This window comes from Amblyomma mixtum, chromosome 4, assembly GCF_055824585.1.
Source record: "Amblyomma mixtum isolate Tamu chromosome 4, ASM5582458v1, whole genome shotgun sequence".
NCBI classification, from domain to species: Eukaryota; Metazoa; Arthropoda; class Arachnida; order Ixodida; family Ixodidae; genus Amblyomma; species Amblyomma mixtum.
Genome location: NC_143015.1, coordinates 26179135 through 26198294, shown reverse-complemented (window position 1 = coordinate 26198294; position 19160 = coordinate 26179135). Strand labels below are relative to the sequence as shown.

Here is a 19160-nt window from a genome sequence, read left to right as displayed (position 1 = left end):
TTTGCGCCTTTCCCTCTTCTCTCTTCACTTTTTGCTCGCTGGAAAGTCTCGGTTCTTCCGCCGGCCCCACCTCCGGGGGCGGAGCTTCCTGACCTGCCGGAGCTACACGGTCATGGTAGCTGCCTGACGTCTGAAAGAATCCAACCAATAGCCACCTCTCAACTTGTACACACAGCTGCGAGTAACTGAGGAGGTTGCGAGCGTGAAAAATTCGCTGGGAAGGGCTCGCCATGGGATTGTGGGTTCCCTGCTGTGCGTAGAGGTATATTCATTGGCTCAGGTGTTTTATGACAGCACAATGCAGTGATTGAGCAAATTGATGCGCTCTCCTTGGAAAGTGTTTCAGAGCCCCTTTAAAGGAAAGCTGCGCAGCATGTGAGTGAGCTTGTGGGAAAAGTTCACAGTTTCTGAAAATGGCTCGCATAAATGGGTAATGGACTGGTTTTCTAGAGAAGGCAAGCATCGTAGGAGATAGGAGAAAAGTTAGGCGGGTGGATGAGACTTAAGTATGCCAGGATAACATGGCCACGGCTGGCACAAGACAGGGTTAAGTGGAGAGATATATGACAAGCCTTTGCTCTGCAGTTGCCATAGTCAGGCTAATGATGATGATAGTTAAGTGGCTCACTGAAATTTTTGTTTATAAATACCGGATGTATAGTGACAGAAACGATAAAAATGTAAGCAAATTTTATTACCATTTTTCGAAGCAAGCACTAATGCTTACAGTCTTCAGAGGCAGAGCAGTACTCTTGTGTGGAGCAAAGGAATGAGCTCCACAGTTGTTGCAGTCCTGTAACAAGGGTCTCCACACGACTGGGTGCGAGTGGACAGCTTGATTTTATCTGTCTGTAAGAGAATGCTTATGTGTGTTCTCCTAATGGGCATCACATGACCTTGGCACTGCCGAGCTCCTCCAAGACAACTTTTACAATGAAACTTGTCATATTAGCCAGAATATTTGGCCCGTAACAAGTAATAGGACACTCAAATCGAACACTGTAAAACAATATGAATTAAATAACAAATTATTCAGTTTGTCAAATGAATCTTGGCTAGCTCACAATTGCTCTGCAGTTGTCTTAGCTTCTGCTAAGGGAGAGACTTTGCTCCAAAAAGATTTTAAAAAGTTTTGTAGCCCGTCTCTGCATCCGTATGGCACTTTTCAAATGGGTGTTGGTCGCATTAACCCCTTCATTGTACACATGTGCCACTTTCAGTGTTCCCAGCACATTAGGTTTACGTGCCGATTTAAAAGGTCCTGCACAGATGGTGTAGCAAAACCGTATCCTGTACTCGTGGACAACTTTCTGTGGCACTGCAGCAGAGATTGGGCAGGAAACGGCCGGGCCTTTGTCCGCATGCCATGGGGTACATGTGGATTGTGCTTTGTTCGGACTAAGGGGTGAAGGGGTGATGGGGGATGTTTGAGAGACGGTTCGGGGTCCCAAGGGCAGAGATAGCCCACCTCCTCACAGCATGGGGACAATGGCCCATATCCTTCCCTTACTTTTCCTACCTAGCCTCTGCTGCAGGGCCACAGAAAGTTGACCATGAGTACAACGCAGGGTTAACTGGAGAGACATGGGAGTGGCCCTTGTCCTGCAGTGGGCGTAGTCAGGCTGATGATGGTGATGATAGAAACCTTCGCATGATAGAAGCCTTCACATGTTGAGATATAGCGGGTCAAGGTGAGCCGTATGAGCTCAGTGTGGTTGCTGCAATATATCGTAACGCCCGTGTCAGGCTATGTGAGTAACAGTGCATGTGTTCACTGCCATCTTGCCATGTTTTAGGCCTTTCCGTGTAGCTCTGCGCGCCTCGTGCGCTCAGTGCGAATTTTAATCGTGACGTGGGAGAACCAAATGCTCCATGTGAATAGAATTTTGGAAGTCTAGCTTTTCGCGGCCTAAATATGGTAATTTACTTTTAAAGGGACGCTGAAGAGAAGTAAGTACAATTTTTTGTTCTTGGTTAAAAATCAATTCTGCGGCTTTTCCGTGGTTGCATTGATGTTTATTTGGCATCACGAAGCGCATTTATAGCTGAGAAATTTCGATTTCAAAAAATTTCCCACTCCTCGGTTCAAACTCGTGACGTCAAGACCGAAAATGACTCCATGATCACCGCTTGAAAGTGAATGGCAGTATAGAAATCTGTACATTAAGAACTGCCTTCACATCATCGCCGTTTGCTTGCGAAAACTGCCACTAGTGGCGATACCTGCATTTGATTTTTTTTTTATACCCGTGGCTTATAAAAAGTCCGTTTTCAGTTAAGGTAGTATTTTTTTATTGGCACCTCATCATGCAGCGTATAACGCGATCAGAGACACAAAAAAGGAGAAAAAATACTGGACGATAAACTTTTATTCCTTCTTTTCTGCGTGTCGCTAATTACGCGCTGCATTTTATAATGCTTCCGAGCCAGCTAGCCCGCCAAAACATCTCAACGCAATCGACACAGGCCGAATTGAATTTGTCCTCAATGCTTTTGAAGCTTAGCTTTCTGTAATGACCAAAGAGATATATATATATATATATATATATATATAGGCATAATAGTTGGATGTCTCATTGCCTAGAATTTCGATTGTACCATTTAACCCTTTGAGGGTCGAATTATTTTGAAGAAAACTTTCCCAGGTGGTCAAATTACTTTATTGCGGATCTTGAATCTACAAAATGTATATAATCGAGAATAAATAGTAAAAAAAAATTAGGAACAGTACTTTGGTGACAGCATCACTCAAAACTGGAAAACGTTCCATAGAATAGAATAGCAACGGTGATAAGCAAGCTAAGAGCAGCACCAATAAAGATAGAAATCAACTTACGCCGCCTCTGCAAAACAGTGCCCACAAAGAGGAAACACGTTTCGCGCGACTCCGTTGCGATCCCGGGGCGGAATCGAAACCGCGTAGGCGCATTGCCACAGAGGGCGAGAATACCTCGCAAGCAACGGTGATAAGCAAGCTAAGAGCAGCGCCAATAAAGATAGAAATCAACTTCGGCAGCCCCTGCAAGATAGTGCTAACAAAAAAAAAACTCCAATGTCGCGCGACTCCGTTGCGATCACGCGGCGAAACCAAAACTACAAAAGGGGTGTTGCCGCAGTCTGTGCCGCCGCGTTAAAGCTAGACATAAGTTCTGCTTATCTCCGTAAGAAGGCAGCACAAAATTCAAACACTTCTTGTAAGTCCTAAGAGGTGGCAGCACCCCCCAGTGAGCACGCATTGCTCTTTTGGCGCAAAATTACATATGGAAGATCGAAACCGTACCCGTACGGCAAAGACCTTGCGGGACAGAAAACCGCCGCCGTACATATACGGCAAAAACCTTCAAAGGGTTAAGTGAAGTTCCCATTCACACCGCATCTGAACTCTGAAGACGAATTAACCTATATGGGAGTGAAATGCGAGTGAGCTGACCTCTGCCGTACTCTCTTTTAGGGTATGCTGGCTAAGTCCCAGAGTAGATTTTGATCACTAAATGTATGAAATATTTACTCCTGGAATCGCAGGAATATCTCCACTCAAAACATAGTGACGTGATGCAGTTAGCAGTGGGAGGTGGCATTTAAACGCAGCACCATTGGTCTCCAGGTTGACTAAACGAGGAGGTTGAAACATCGGTTAAGGCCTTCGCGACTGCTAGAACTTCGCATGTTTTATAAGAGGGAATTAGTTTCCGTTGCAGACAAGCAGGAAAACAAAAGGGGACAGCTGGATCGCAGGAAAGTAGCTGTCATCCCTTGCATCCACCAGGCTTCCCACAACCTAAAGAAAATTGGAAAATGAGCAGGCATTGCAGTGCGTGTTTTTGGGGCGCATCAAACTGTCTACGATTTACAAAAAGACAAAGCCGTGCATTAACCAAGAGAAAAAAGTATGCAAAATTGACCATGAGTAACGATTTGTCACTTGTGATAAGGGTGCTTACCGCGTACCGTTGCCAACCATAATAAGTATTGCGTGTCTTTATAGATAGCATACCCTTCCCTTAAAAGGAAGTGCGCTATAAGACAGCTCACTCCATTATTGCTCCCATATTGGCTTACTGATGTTTAGAGTGCACCAGTGATGAAGTAGGGACAAACCGCCCGTGTGATACGAAGCAGGCATCGCGTCCAGAATTGTTTCTCTGGAGGCTTATGTGCACCGTGCGAGAGCTGCGTGACGAATTTTTTTTATCCCTTACACTACGCAAGGACTAAAAATAGCTGGCCTATAGCATTGTGTATGGCAGGTAGACCTGCGCATAATTAAGGGGTTTCCGGCAGAGGCTGGAAACCTTTCTGCCGTCATTGTTCTCCACGTACCTCAGGCAGTGTTCAGTAGGCTTGTGTTTACAACCCTTTCTCTTGCAATGCGTTCGTCGTCTCGCGCGTGCCCGTCACACAGACCTGCCTCAGTCGAGCGAAGACGTGGCTCCTACTCCTCCCCCGAGCAACTCTCACCACCACCACCACCACCATCACCACCAGTCGGCGATCATGAACGGCACCAACGGCGTTGGGGCCACGCCCCAGCAGCCCAACGTCACGCCCAGGGCGGTGCACTTCCAGGTCAGTATCCGTGCGGCTGTAAGCTAGGGATTTTTCCGGCCCTGCTAACGAGACTCACCATGGTGGCTCGGTGGTTCTGGTATTCGGAGGCCTAGCACAAGGTTGCGAGATTGAATCCTGGCCTCAGCTGCCGCATCTCAATGGAGGCAAAGTGTTTGCAGTATAGGCTGCCCTGTGCTGTGCGATGTCAGTGCTCATTAAAGAACTGCACGTGGTCAAAATTACTCCTGAGCCGCCTCTCTACAGCCTTTTTCTCTTCCTTCATCTTCTCAAGGCCAGTTGAGGTGTCCACCCCACACCGCCACCCACTGATCTCCGATGCATAATTGGCATTACGTATAGCTAAGCAGTTTTGACTCTCCAAGTACGTCAGTCCCGATGTGCAAACATTCTGCCGCAGTGGCAGCTGGTAGGACGGCGACTTGCTGGCTCCTTATCGACGCTGGCACCTGAATTGTGGGGGTTTCAAAACAAGTAAAAATATATAAAAACGTCCTAGTACGAGTATAGTGAATGAGTAGTGTGTGGTTCAGAGGAAGTGTGAGTGGCACACACGGTTGAATGAAGCAGTGTGCGTTCCCAAGTTATCACGCCGCTGCAGGCTATTTGACTGACCTCGTGGGTGCAGGACACGATGTAGGCCAAACACCGTGGGTGAGGACATAGAGCGTGAAGCCAGTAGGCTGCGATCTCTCAGGTAGAGTACATCTCGCAATCTGTGGGACTGGGTTCGCAGCCACATGATCCTTCTGCTAGTAATGTCCCATTCGGGCAATTTTGTCCCTTTCAGAGAATTGAGGAGTAAAATTTGATGAAAATGGAATTTTTACACAGATTTAGGGAATCTTGAGTCTTTTCCCAACCTGACACAGTTTTCAAGTTGCTAAAGGGGAAAAAGGGACTTGAAATGGCGATTTCTGTCTCTCACTGAAGGTAATTGTTCGATACGACATGGATTATCACTGCTTCTGGCCAAGATGTGAAGTTGGCCTGCACAAACAGAAGCACACTTGAACGATCTCTTCATAGAAACCAGACCCTCTACTTGTTTCTTGGCGTTCGGCGCAGCGACTATGAACCATCCGCTTTCTCAGAAAACCGAGGGAGAGAGAGAAACAACTTTATTTGCCACTTGAGGGTTGGGAGTTAGGGCAGGTGGGCTGAGAGTGGCCCCCAGACTGCAGACGATCAGCACTAGTGCAGGGAAAAATTGTGCTGGTGTGAAGGGCCCGTTGTGTTGCTGGAAGCTATGGAACTTCATTTTCCAATGGGTCAAGGCGCGCTTTCTTTGCCTGCGGCGTAGTAGATATTGAGTCGGGGTGTAGGGCTTTTAGCGTTCGGCCAAGTGGCAAGGATTGTGAAGAGTACTGTGCATTCAGTTAACTCCAGACGAACGCCAGTTTATCCGGATGGGCAACCCATCTGCAGTCTGGTGTGAGGTTGTCACTATGAATACTGCTGTATCGTTATCACTCCAGATCTTCGTCGCTCGCACGTGTGCATGACAGTGCGTGCACCCCTCTATCTCTCTCTCTCTTTTGGCTGCCGTTTAAAAGCGCTGGCCAGTTACCAAAAAAACGCCTTTCTATCCCATCCTCGTCCTTGGAGTGTGACCCATCAGCAGCACGTGGCAAAAAAAGTACTTACCTTCCTCTCCTCAGAAAGGAGGCACTGAATGAATGTTGGACCAACGCTCGGTGAAAAGTTTGGCTTTATGGTTGTTTAACATCCCAGAGCGACTCGGGCTACGAGGAACGCTGTAATGGAAGGCTCCGGAATAATTTCGACGACCTGGGCTTTCACAACGTGTACTAGCAGCACACACTATCATTTCAACTCCATCGAAATGTGACTGCTGCATTTGGGTCTGTAAAAGGTTACGCAGCGAGTGTCAAAGGTTACTCCAAGCACTTGCGTGCGCATATTATTCCTTCTTGAGCATGTACTTTATGTCCCGTCCAGCTAAACAAGGTCTATAATGTGTGTGCCACTCCTGAAATGTGCGAGTTTTACACAGATAAATGAGGACATGCCCGGTATAGCTGCTGACCACCTGTCCAGGTCACTGCAAAGTGTCCCGGAACAGTTTTTTTTTTCCGCCATCATCAATATGTGGCTGTGGCTGCTGACCATTGGGGATTGAACCCGCAACTTCACGGCGGAGTGATAGTAGTAGTGTGGAGTGATTGGACTTGATTTCTACTGCCTAGAGTTCTTAGTGCGTTGGTATCACACAGCACATGGACATATTTACATTTCACTGCCATCGAAATGCGCCCTCCATGGCAGCGTTTTGATTGCATGATCTTGTGCACCGCCGCCGCGGTGGCTCGGTAGTTATGGCGCTCGTCTGCTGGCCCGAAAGACGCGGTTTCGATGCTGGCCACGGCGGTTGCATTTCGATGGAAACGAAATTGTAGAGGCCCGTGTGCTGCGCGATGTCAGTGCACGTTAAAGAACCCCAGGTGGTGTAAATTTCTGGTGCCCTTCACTATGGCATCCCTCATATCCTGAGTCGCTTTGGGAAGTTAAATCCCCATAAACCAGCAGTCTTGTGCACAGCAGCCAAACCCCAGATATGATCTATGGTGTGTCCCTCATAGTCCATGTGTCACTTTGGGATGTTAGACCCAACATTTTGCAGTTCACGCACACTGAGCCGCAGTGGTAAGTTTAAGTTTGGGGGCGACAGTGCCATTTAGGCTGCGGGCACTTGTGGTCAAGAGGTTCCTGCGTTTAGCCACAAGGTGTTCTCTAACGCGACAGCGTAAGGAAGCCAGTGTCGCAGAAAAGCCGGCGTCGTGAACCGTGAGCGAAAAACCCACGGAGAATCCCTAGAGAAGCAACCTAGGTGGGCTGGAAGGTGGGCCACGCTGGTCAGGTGACCTTGTGATGCCATCATAACCTGGCCACCGGGTTGTGAGAAAACTGCACTGTGGGAGGTGGCAGTTCAGTTAATGATTGGTCGTGATAAGTTGCTCCTCCCAAGCAACCTGGGTCTCATGTCCCACTGATGGCAGCACCTTCCATCGCAGGGCAGTGGCACATGGTCTAACCACTGCGCCACTTTGCCAGGAGTGATATAAGGACTCCCAGGGACCTATGAGTAATTGCTCCCAAGCTTCAACGACCTTCTAACAGCGTAGATAGTGGCACAGTGTGCGACGTGTGCCTGCGTCAATGGTGCCGCAGCGCGAGGCTGTCATTTTCAAGGGCGGCTACAATGGCAGCTAGGAAAGCCTGCACACCTTGGCTGTCGGCGTCGTCTCTCACTATCGTTGTCGTTCAGGTTCCGCCCGTGGTGCTGTCCTCGATGCCGTCGTCGACGAAGGACCCGCCGGTGGTTGGCAAGAGCTCGCTTCGGCGCTCTAAGAGCTTCTCGCACGATGAGCCGGCACCCGCCAATGCCTCCTTCCCCGCCGAGTACCAGGGCCTTGTCAAGAAGGCGCTGCACGGTGAGAAAGCGGGCACTGCACTGTTAACATAGGGTGGAATTCACCTTACATGAGCGCTCAGCAAAGGCGAGAAGCGTGGTCCTGTTTAGCATTATGATATTGGGGTTAGTAGAGAGCAGTGCATGTATTAAAATAGGCAGGAGGCGTGACCCAGGTAATAAGGAGGGGTCAGTTTTGCTTCATCGAAGAAAGCTTGGTGAGGCATCTGATAGGTGGTGCTGGGATTATTAGGTTTCCAGAGTTGCGCGTAGATCGGCCATGTTGGTTTCCTAAGCATCCAAGTTATCAAAGAGAGCGGCAACTTGGGAGGTAAACTTGGTGCAGCAGGTATAGCGGTATAATGAGCGCAGGCTCAGTCCGATTGTTTATGGCTGCCGAACTTGCTTTACTCTAACCAAAATACTGTTGCAGTGAACGACACAGCTTGCTAGTAGTGAGTCGGATGCACCAAGACCTATCTCAATGATTTACGAACAAAATATAAGTTTTACCAATTGGCGAACACTCATCTCAAAGTGCATGTTTTTACAAATCATTTTCAAGGAACTTGTGGACTCGAACAAAATGAAATACCGCGAAGCACAAAGAAAGTAGGTGAACCAGTGAGTAGCGGTGGAGCTCCAGCGCTTGCGTGTCGCATCATGAAGATAGTCAGGGGGCGCTCACTTCTGAGCAGTTCGACTTCGACGCTCCCCACAGAATGCATGCAATAAAGCATTTATGAAAATGTGACCAAGAAAATAATAATCGTCTCGCCTTTCTCATCTCAACTGTCCAGTCTTTCACCCAACAAAAATAATGCAATCGGTCCTTGTTAGCTTTTCATGACTATTCGATAATTTGAACCATTTTCCTGTCCCCTGAAGTTCGAATTAGCTATATTTTACAGGCATTAGAACAATCAAGCCCCTCTGGGTCTTTCCTGTCAATAAATTCTGTAAAGTTTTTCATCTTTTCTTTTTTCGGCACAACCCTGTGATAACAATTATCGGTTATAACAATGGTATTTCCATGGCACTTCAATATTGCTATAAATTGGTTTGACTGTAGTTTAACATTGGTAACCACTAGAAGGCATTTTTTTCTTCAGTTAAAAGCAATACAGGATCCAAGATTGAAGCCAATTCAAGAAAAGTAAACAAACAAGGTGGACCAAAATTAAAGGACTCTAGAATACTGGGGCACTATTTCAAAATCAATCGTTCGCATTGTTCAAGGCTCACTTTTTCTTTGCTGCATGAATTCATCTTATGGCATACATTAAGGCTCGATGCTGAGACGCATATGTCCACATGCGTGCGTCTGGCGGGGGTGGTTTGGGTGGTAGCTGTGTCTGCGTAGATGTCACTCGCACGCTACACGAAGTCTGGAGTAAGCTGTCGAAAGCTAAGCATTGCCTGTGTGGCTGGAGTGGAGCAGAAAGGACTTGTCACTGGAGGGGCCTATGATGCTTAGGATGCAGCACAGTGCCCACTAATTCTGAGTGCAACCTCCACACAGCGAGTTAGTCTGCCAGGAAGGCTATGTCCACGCGGTGGATTTATTGAACGCGTGGAGCACCGCAGAGATTCTTTTGTGGAAGGTCGTCTATGTCTCCATACGAAAGGTTGCTCGCTTACACGAAAAGAAGGCTTCTACTTAACAAGCAACGCCACTGCAGGCGTGCCGAATGCAAACGGAGTGCAGCATTGTGTTCAAGCAGCTGTGCTAAAGAATGCAGTGCAGACACAATGCCGTGTGCTGCTCTTGCAGCCTGCAATATAGTCAAGTTTTTCAGCAGCAAACGAGTGTTGCAAAGCACAAGAACTAGACTAGAGGCCACCGTGCTAATTCGAGCTTCTATTAGTAAGAGCCTTAATTGGGAAACTCTAATCCTCCCTGCCTCCTCCAGCAACCACACACGAAATATACCGGTTTACTGCCGACTGGAAAAGGGATTTTTCATTCTGCCTGCATTTCGAAATGTCCGAAGAAGGACGCCCCTCGTAAGCCCACCGAACATCTGGATTCGGATGTCCGTTCTCTGTTTGTTCTTCCTTTAAATGTCTGGATTCGTCTTCAGATGTACGGACCTTAATCGGATGTCTGTCGGACATTCGTTGATGTCCACTGGATGTCCGTCGGATGTTGGCCGTCTGGGAAAGCGTGGATTTTGAGTGTCCGACTCTGTGCCAGGAATCTTGTAATTTAATGCCTGCACATTAACTCCCACAGGGCCCGTGAGTGCAATAAAGTGCTGCAGTTGGTTGCTGATGTGCTTATTTTGCCCGCAGATCCGAACGCCCTGAGCACCCACCAGCTGATGGAGCTGGTGCGGGCTGTCTGCCAGAGAGCCACTGAGGGCATCCAGAACGCCGAGCCAGCAGCTCAGCTGTGCCTCTCCATTATCGCGGTAACCGCCTCCCCGTCTCTCTCGCGACTGTGACGCCATCGATGGTGCAGGTCACATTCTGGTCAACTTTTCTGTGCCGAGCTCAGTAGCAGTACATTGGAAGGTACAATTCACAGTAGAAACCAGCATTTTACAGCAGAAGCTGTGATATCTTTCTGCAAGCCACTTAGTAGAAGCAATTTAGAGGGTAAAACTGCAGCCGTGTAATGTGTTGTGCATAACGCATTAGGTGGACATCACCACCATATACTTCGAAGCACGATTGAGGTCCTCTGGCCCAGGAAGCTAGTTTATGCGCCCCAGACAATGCAAAGACGTCCAGCATGTCCGCGTCAGGATGTTATGGCATCCTCAGGTTGTCTCTAATTGGTCCTCGAGCAGTCAAACTGGGATCCATTTGTCGATCTGTTGCGCATACTAAGGATGTCGAGATTTTGTTTGGGGGCGTTTTTAGTACTACTTCAGGATTTGTATCAAGACCTTTTTTTTTCATAGGAGTGCCATATTTATTTATTTATTTATTTATTTACAATACCTACAGCGCCCTTGCGGGCATTAGTGTAGGGGGGAAAGAAAAAAAAAACAATATAAGTGCACAGATGACATAATTCAGTAGCAAATTGAAAAGCATGAAACATCACTATTTGCTTCCCTTAATGACACTGTATTGTGGTAATGGAAACACAGGTATGACAAGTTAAAAGAAATGCTAAAACCCATTAAAAAGAATATTTTTGAGATCCTGGATAAAAGACGAAGGGGTCCCGGAAACAATTTCGGCAGGCAAACCATTCCACTCGTGTACTGTTTTAGGGAAGAAGCTGTTCTTAAATAAGTTTATTCGACAAGCATATTCACGTACTTTTCGGGAATGGTCCGTTCTTGCAGATACATAAGTTGGTTTTTTTAGATATTTATCTTTATCAATACCTGTTCTAGTGTTAAGAATATTGTAAAATAGCGACAAGCGCAGGTATTTCCTTCTCGTTGCTAGCAGCAGCCACCCTAGGTTTTTGGAAATATCTAAGATCTTTTTGAAAAGTCGTAATTACCTGATACAAAGCGAGCAGCACGAGCCTGTACGCGTTCAAGTTTTGCGATGTTACACTGGGTTGACGGATCCCAAGTACTGCAAGCGTACTCAAGAATAGGACGCACATTTGACGTAATGTTTCCTTAAGCTTTGTTGGTGCCTGATTAAAGTTTCGTTTGAGGAAATTTAACATTCGACTAGCCTTCATAGTTACGTTATCTATATGAGCATTCCATGACAGATTGGTAGAGAACACAACCCCCAAATATTTGTATTCTCTTGCGACCGACATGCAGGTTCCATTCATAAAATAATTCAAAGCTAAAGTAAGCAAAGGTAGCGTGAACAAGCTAAAAGAAGGGTTTACTAAGGGCCGCAGGGAGTAGCTCTCTGGAGTTTAATTGTGCAGGTAATTCTACTGCCTGAGTGGAAAAGATAACTAGCCCAAAAATCTTCACCAGCCAAAAAAAAAAAGATCAGAATTTCACAACAGAATGCAGGTTAAGGCAAGATCCATGGGCCACTCATTTTTCTTCAAGCGCCCACGCACATCACATGTGACATAAAACACTTGAGCGAGTGTATCAAGTGTGCTAGTAATAGCGAAATGCCAATACTGAGATGTGAAAATGTGCATGGAGCACAACCAGACCCGCCTTATAAGTGCATGCACCTTATATCTCGAACGATTACGGGTACGTGATGCTAGCTGGACCACCACAGTGGATTAGTCGCAGTGGCATTTGGCTGCTGATCCCAAGGTCGCGGAATCTATCCCGGCCACAGTGGTGGTACTTCAATGCAGGTGTGTAAGAGTGTGATGTGTGGTCGAATTTATCCGAAGCCCTCCGCTGTGACGACCCCCCACGTAGCGCATGCGCCATCCGTATTAAAGGAGATGAACGGCGGGGTCAAGAAGAGAAACGATGCCACTGACAAATGGAAGAAAGTTCAAATCATGCCTTATTTGCACAAAGTGGCGCACAATGTTAAGGAAGTCGCTGAGCGCCAAGGGGTCAGTGTGGTTCTTTCTGCTCCAGATAAGCTTTCAGGTCTTTGTGCCCAAATTATGCCTAGCGGAAATAAGAAGGGTTGCAAGACCAAACATAGAACTATGTATGCAAAGTGCCGGACCGCAGCAGTCTACAAGATTCCGCTGACCTGTGGAAAATTTTACGTAAGTACAGAACAAAAATTGGCACTGGTGAAGATGGAAATCTTGTTTTACATTGTAGTAATTTGGGACGTATGTTGAAGTGCGTCGGAGGTAAGAAGCTAGAGCATTGTTGGCAGTGTGCATGTCTTCATACTCTGCTCAAGCGATGTACTAGAGAGTAGAGAGATAAATATTGTCAAGTAGTGGTGACTGCAGTACGGCGAACAGGAAAATACAGTGGAACCTCGATTATACGTCCCCCGGTCATGCGACGACCCGCATTTTGCGACGAATTTGTGCGGTCCCGGCAAAGCCCCCATAGAGACAATGCATTAAAAACCTCGGTTATACGACGCAAATTTGAGAAGGACCCCGCTTCGTACGACGGCTGGCTCGTACCGTCCGTCAAAAAAGGTCGTCAGCAAACGCAGGCCGGGATGTACCGTATTTTCGCGATTCTAAGCACCCCCCCCCCCCCCCCCCCCGCCCCCTATTTTCGGAAAAAAAAATTATGAAAAAAAAAAAAACTTTGCATGCGAATATAAGCACCCCCGTTTTTGCGCGGAAGAGAGCATTGCCGAGGCCGCCAAGTGCACTTGCTCTCTTTTTCGTCGAGCCTGTGCAGTCGGAGTCCCAAGGAGGCGCGGCCTGCGTGTTGTTGCGACTGAGAGACGGATGAAAAGGAAAGCGCACCGGCCCGCCTACTGGCGTGAGCCAAGCCACCACTGCTGCCGAGGAGAGTTAAAAGATCAGAGGAAAGATAAAGAGAAAAGATAAGATGCGCGTCCCAGCAACAGATGCGTCTCCAGGAGCCGACGCTGATGAAAAAACAGATAAGCGGGCGAGGCCGCGCTCGCCCAAGCGAGGACAGCGGCGTCCACGGCGCTTTTTGTAATGGAAGTAATGGATGCTTGCGCCCCACGATAAAACTTCTGAAGTGGACAACGATGCAGAGGTTTGCGCTCCCATTCCTAGTTACGCGGACGTGTTGCAGAGCGTCGACAACATCCGACGCTTTGCTTGCGCGCGCGACGATGTTGGCGACCTACTGCCGGACGTGGCAGCCCTCGAAAGAAAGTTGATGCGCCGAGGTTGGGCAAAGGTGCAAAAAAAAAAAATTACCGATTTTTTTTAAACGGTAATAAAGATTTTTTTGCAAATCTGTTTCAAACAAATGCTGGGTTTTGTCTTTTTTAATCTGATTGGCGTACTTGCCGCGGGCTTGAAGCCGGTCAACAGTTTTCGGCGCAAGGCCGAGCGCCACTGGCCGCATTCTTTGATTTTCGATTATACGACACCCGGATTATACGACGGTTTCGCGCGGTCCCCTGAACGTTGTATAATCGAGGTTCCACTGTAGCGTGAACGTTTTTGAAACGAAACTCTTTATTTGGGCTGACATGCGCCTGCAAAGAACTGAATCACTCGGCGGCAGCGTAGCAACAAGCGTGCTCGGCGGTCGTCGAACAGAATGCCCGCCGCTGTCGGCCATGCTCTTTTTAAAGCTGATAGCGAACATTCGAGATAAAGCTTGGAAAGTTACTAGAACACTCTGGCACAAAGTAGAATCGGCTCCGCCTGGATGCGATCAATCGAGATAATTCTAGGTGTGTCTTGCGTCACAAACGAAGCAATAAAGCGGTGTGCCAGCAGCCTTGAAACATGAATAAATAAACAGAACAAACGCTACAAAGATTCGCGTCATTACTCCCCTCTCAAAGAAGCATCGACTCGATGCTTTAGAACATAATGCGGCTATAAACAGTGAAAAACGGATTGTGCAAAAATAAACACCGAATGTGGAAACACGGTGTCCTTTAGCGTGCATGATAGGGCTTTAGGCGTAAGACTGTAGTCACCACTGCGTGACAATGTGGCTTTATCCTTGTGGGGCACCCCACAGAAGGAGAGGGGCGAGACGTTCCTGGAGAGCCTGCTGAGTGCCTGTCGCGAGTGGTTCAACGAGCGGGACCAGCTGCTGCGGCCGCTGGACGCGTCCACGGCGGTGCCGCGCCGCTGGACGGCCTACGTGAGCTTCCTGGCCGAGCTGCTGCTGGGGCTGCGGGGCCGCAGCGGAGGAGGAGGAGGCACGGCTGGCCGCGGAGCTGCTGCCGCCGCGGCACCCACGGCGAGCCGCACGCTGTGCCTGGTCATGTTGCTCTGCGATTGCTGCCACATCATCCTGCGTCCCCCGTCGCTGGGCAACGCAGCTGAGGCAAGGAAGGCCCCTCCTTTCGTGGTCCCGCTTAGCGAATTTGACATTTTGGGGTACACAGGGTCACTGCGCTGGTCCTGTCGCGTTTGTCTCTCTTTTGTCCACGTTTTTTGCACTGTTTTCCTCCTGAATCATGAACCAACTAGCCCAAACTAGAGTCCTTCTTGAACAGGGTCAACATACCATGTAAGGAGTCAGAGCAGTATAATGCTTAACAAGTAGATTTTCATGCCTGCTCACAGCTGATAGATGCCACTGTGTTCTTAAAGGAGCGTAGACACCAAATTTTGGTTGCATGTATTTGTCCTTGTGTAACTGTGCTTAAGGCATTACTATACACAGATCACTATGTACGGCTGCTAAATAATTTGCAACACAATTTCTTCTCACCTGTCTCGCCTTCAACATTCGAGCAATGGCTATGATGCCACAGGTCATAAAGGCCCTGTGAGGCATGGAGAAAATGTAATATGATCACTCCTCCTTGATTCGTTATGAATCCTGCTCTTCAGGAAGGCTGCTTTAACATTGCAGAGAATTTAAACGACAAAGCGTTGATTATATTACTTTTTTTTCATGCTTGATGTGATCTATATAGTGACCTTTGAAGGTGTAGCCATCACTTGGCTGTTAGAACTGGAACAGGTGAGAAAAGAAATTCAAATGTAATTATTCAACAGTCGTGGGCGAGTATCATGGGCGGTCAGTATATATGCTGTCTAATGCACATATACTGTTTTAAGCTTTATAACTTACTAATTGGAAGGAATGGTGCATTAGCCTTAGAGGAGGTGGAGGCAACAAGAGGGTTCAGCTTAAGTTAAGGACAACGCAGCGAGCTATGGAAAGGAAAATGATAGGTGTAACGTTATGAGACAGGAAGTGGGCAGAGTGGGTGGGAGAACAAACGCGGGTTAATGACAGCCTAGTCGAAATCAAGAGGAAGAAATGGGCTTGGTCAGGGCTTGTAATGCGAAGGCAAGGTAACCAACCGCCAGTCCTTAAGGGTAAAGGACTGGATTCCAAGAGAAGGCAAGCGTAGCAGGGGGCACCTGAATGTTAGGTGGGTGGGTGAGATTAAGAAGTTTGCCGGGGATACGGTGGCCGCAACTGGCAGAGGATGGGGTGAACGGGGGTGGGTATTTAAAAATGCTGACAACGGTAATTTTGTGTAAGCTCTCACTGATTTTTACACATTACACATTATAACGTTAAGTTTGGTCACTTTGTTTGTTCTTTAATTGTTCAGACTGCACCACTTGTTCTCGATAATATGGTTGTTTTTATGCCCACATTGCGATGGCATTGGCAGTGGAAGCTCCATTGGAATTCTTCTAAAGTTGCACCACAGTTTGTCATTGGTAAAGACAATAGAATCAGTGTTGCATGCTCCTGTGGTCTAATTTTGGAAAGCAGTTTGCAGTTGCCTACCATTTGGCCTCTTGAGTCTTATTGCTTCTGTAATCTAGTTTTTCTACATGTCACTGAAGCATCGCTGTGGCTGCCCGATTTATTCATTATCTAAGCTTAACAGAGTCTGGTTTATTTATTTATTTATTCAAAATACCTTACAGGGCCCAGAAGGGCATTGAGTAAGGGGGGCAAAAACAATAGATTAAGCAAATAGGAAGAATAAATTAAAAACAACACGTGATACCAGGCAAAAATTAAACACAATTATAAATATACAGGGCAAAACGAAACTACAAGACATACATCACCATACATTAACCACTTTTGCTTTGCATTTGGTAAACTTAGGTGCAACTGCTTCTTGATGGTTACTCTCCATGTTCCTTGTTGGATTGAACTGTACCAGGGGAGTACTTGAACTAAGGAGGTGGGCAAAGGACGTGATTGTATAGCTGGTCTGCTGTTGCGTGAGCAGTGGACACATTTTGTTGATCTCGTTCTGTATCCATGGGAGGTCCGTAGGAAGTCCCTGAGGATAGGCCTAAACAGGGCATTATTGGTTATTGGTCATATATATGTTAAATTTGCCTGGGGATTTTTACGGACTCAGGGGAGAAAACTTGCTTGGCCCACATGACAGATCTTCGAAGAGCCCAATTTACATTTCCTGTGAAAGATATTCAGGCTTATAACAGTGGTGTAGTTGCTTGGGCTAGTGCTAACATTCTTATGGGTAAATTCTGCATAGCATCACATGCTGTCATGGTGAATTTGTTGAACTACAACTATCATACCTCCACAGAAAAAAGAACTTCCCCAAGCTTATGTATTGCAAATCTGAGACCCTCCTTTTGGAGCCAGTGGCTCTTGCATTTGTTGGGCATTATTGTTTCATTCAATTATGAATCTGTGATGACACAAACAAGAAATGAAAATGAGCGGACCATGTGGCAGGTATCTTGTTTCTGTTAAAGAAACACTACAGTCCACTCTGCCATGTTTGTCGTGAACATTGTGCAAATGTAATGAGATGTAATTGAAATAAATGTTTGTAATATCACTCGAACGGGATATCCACCAGGCAACTTGTCAGGAAAGAATATGCATATCAAATTAGTGTCCGTAATATCACCGGGAAACGATATCCACAGGATAACATGTCAGGACATCTAAAGCAAGGGCTTCCCACGGACATCCGTCGCAAGTACTCAAAGGTGTTAGAATATCTGGCTGTCATTTGGATATCCGTGGGACCTGGTGTTGTCACTGGGCTAGTACAAAAGAGAAGAGATTATTCACTGCAAGCAAAGCCCAACTTGCGATTTATGTCATGCAAACTAGCACTATACCTGTTTATACACAGTGATGGAAATAAGGGTACTGGAGTGCAGCGGCGCATTCCTGGGGAAATTTAATGCTCACGCGGTAAATGCTCTGTGGCGTTCTGTGATCTTCAAGCATTCATTTAGCGAGCATATGAACAATTTGCAAAAAAAGCTGTGGAAAAAATGAGCAGCAGATATCGAAATCAGCAGCCTCAGAGCCGAAGTGGTCATGCGGCATGGCTGTGCGTGAGCCGAAGCGCTGGTGGCAGCTGTTGGTCAGTGCGGGTTGTGAGTTTCGAAGGTATTCGAAAATCTTGAATGTCTCCTCCAGTGCTGCTTTGACTGTAATGTCATCTGAACCAAATACCATTGAAAAACTTCGTGTAGCAGTGCCGTAAGTCCGGTAGTGGAGTCTTATGACATTGCAAATGATTCGAAATGAATCCCTAGTTGCAGGAGTTAACACCACAATTCCGTCCGCTCCTGCATTAGGGCACTAGCTATCATATGGTCGGAATTTGACAAAAACTATTGACACATTTGTGGAAATCGCATGTTCCCGAAACATAACTAAAAGAGAAAACCTCTAAGGGCATTTATTTCTCACTTACAGGGAACGTATCAAACTGCAAATATCAATTAATATCCTTAGTATATACCTTGTAGGCAACTCACAGTAAGCTGATCGTTCTGTAATTTTTCAAATCAAGTAAGCCCCTATACCCCTGTCACACGGGCACTCTCGATCCTCGTTGAACTCAATCTGCATTGAGATTTTCAAGCACGCTCGAAACATCCGGTGCTACACGGACATTTTCAGTGCTCCTTGAGGAGTTTCCCTCGTGTGTGTTAGGTGGCGCAAAATGTTCCTCCAACAGCCAGAACATGGTGGTGTCCGGCAACACTGTGCAGTCGGGTGCAGCGGCAGCCAAATCCGTAGCCAGACTTGTGGCGCACCTCTGCTGCTGTGCGATGGAACCCGAGGGTCCGCAACGCCTCCGCGATTTCTGCGTAGACTGCGGCGTTTCTCTTCTGGTGCCGCAAATCATCGAGGCGGTCCTGCCAGCAGTCGATGAGAGCAGTTGTCTCGTGCTCGCTGCACAATTTGAGCGTTGACGAGCAGGAGGACGCCATCTTTTACATTGACGGCGAAGCTTGGAGCGTGGTTGGCGTGGTGTCGAGATTATTTATAAATATGCTTGCATATAAGCAGGCATAGTGCCTGATAATGTTCTCTCTTGCATTTTGGTCAGTTACAAGAACAACAATTGTGGTTTTGTTTTGTTAACTAGTGTTTATTTTTATAGCTTCGTGAGAGCGAGAGTGCTTTCGATTGTGCTTGGAACCTGAAGCACTCTTGAGGAGTCGGCATCGAGTCAAGCAGGATTGAGCTTGATTGCACTTGAAAGTGGCCGTGTGACAGCCGTCGATCTGCATTGAGTTCGATCAGCATTGACTCAATGAAGATCGAAAGTGCCCGTGTGACAGCGTTGAAATAATTGAGCTGCTGAGCAACTTCTTGGTGGATGAAGCTCTTGAAGTGCAGCAGGAGCGATGACTGGTCTCTTGGCATCGTTCAGACCAGCAGGTGACTCGACGTGTACT

The 19160-nt window shown here is 47.1% G+C and overlaps 1 protein-coding gene across 3 annotated transcripts in view; it reads left to right on the top strand.

The window, feature by feature from the left end:
• LOC149345950 (uncharacterized) overlaps positions 1–19160 on the top strand; it is a 159778-nt gene that overhangs the window by 133477 nt on the left and 7141 nt on the right. For all 3 annotated transcript variants that reach the window (XM_089586287.1, XM_089586289.1, XM_089586288.1), the window contains exons 5-8: positions 4403–4566; positions 7856–8021; positions 10295–10413; positions 14506–14817. In XM_089586287.1, the coding sequence (XP_089442413.1) occupies positions 4403–4566; positions 7856–8021; positions 10295–10413; positions 14506–14817 (761 nt within the window). The remainder of the gene's footprint in view (positions 1–4402; positions 4567–7855; positions 8022–10294; positions 10414–14505; positions 14818–19160) is intronic.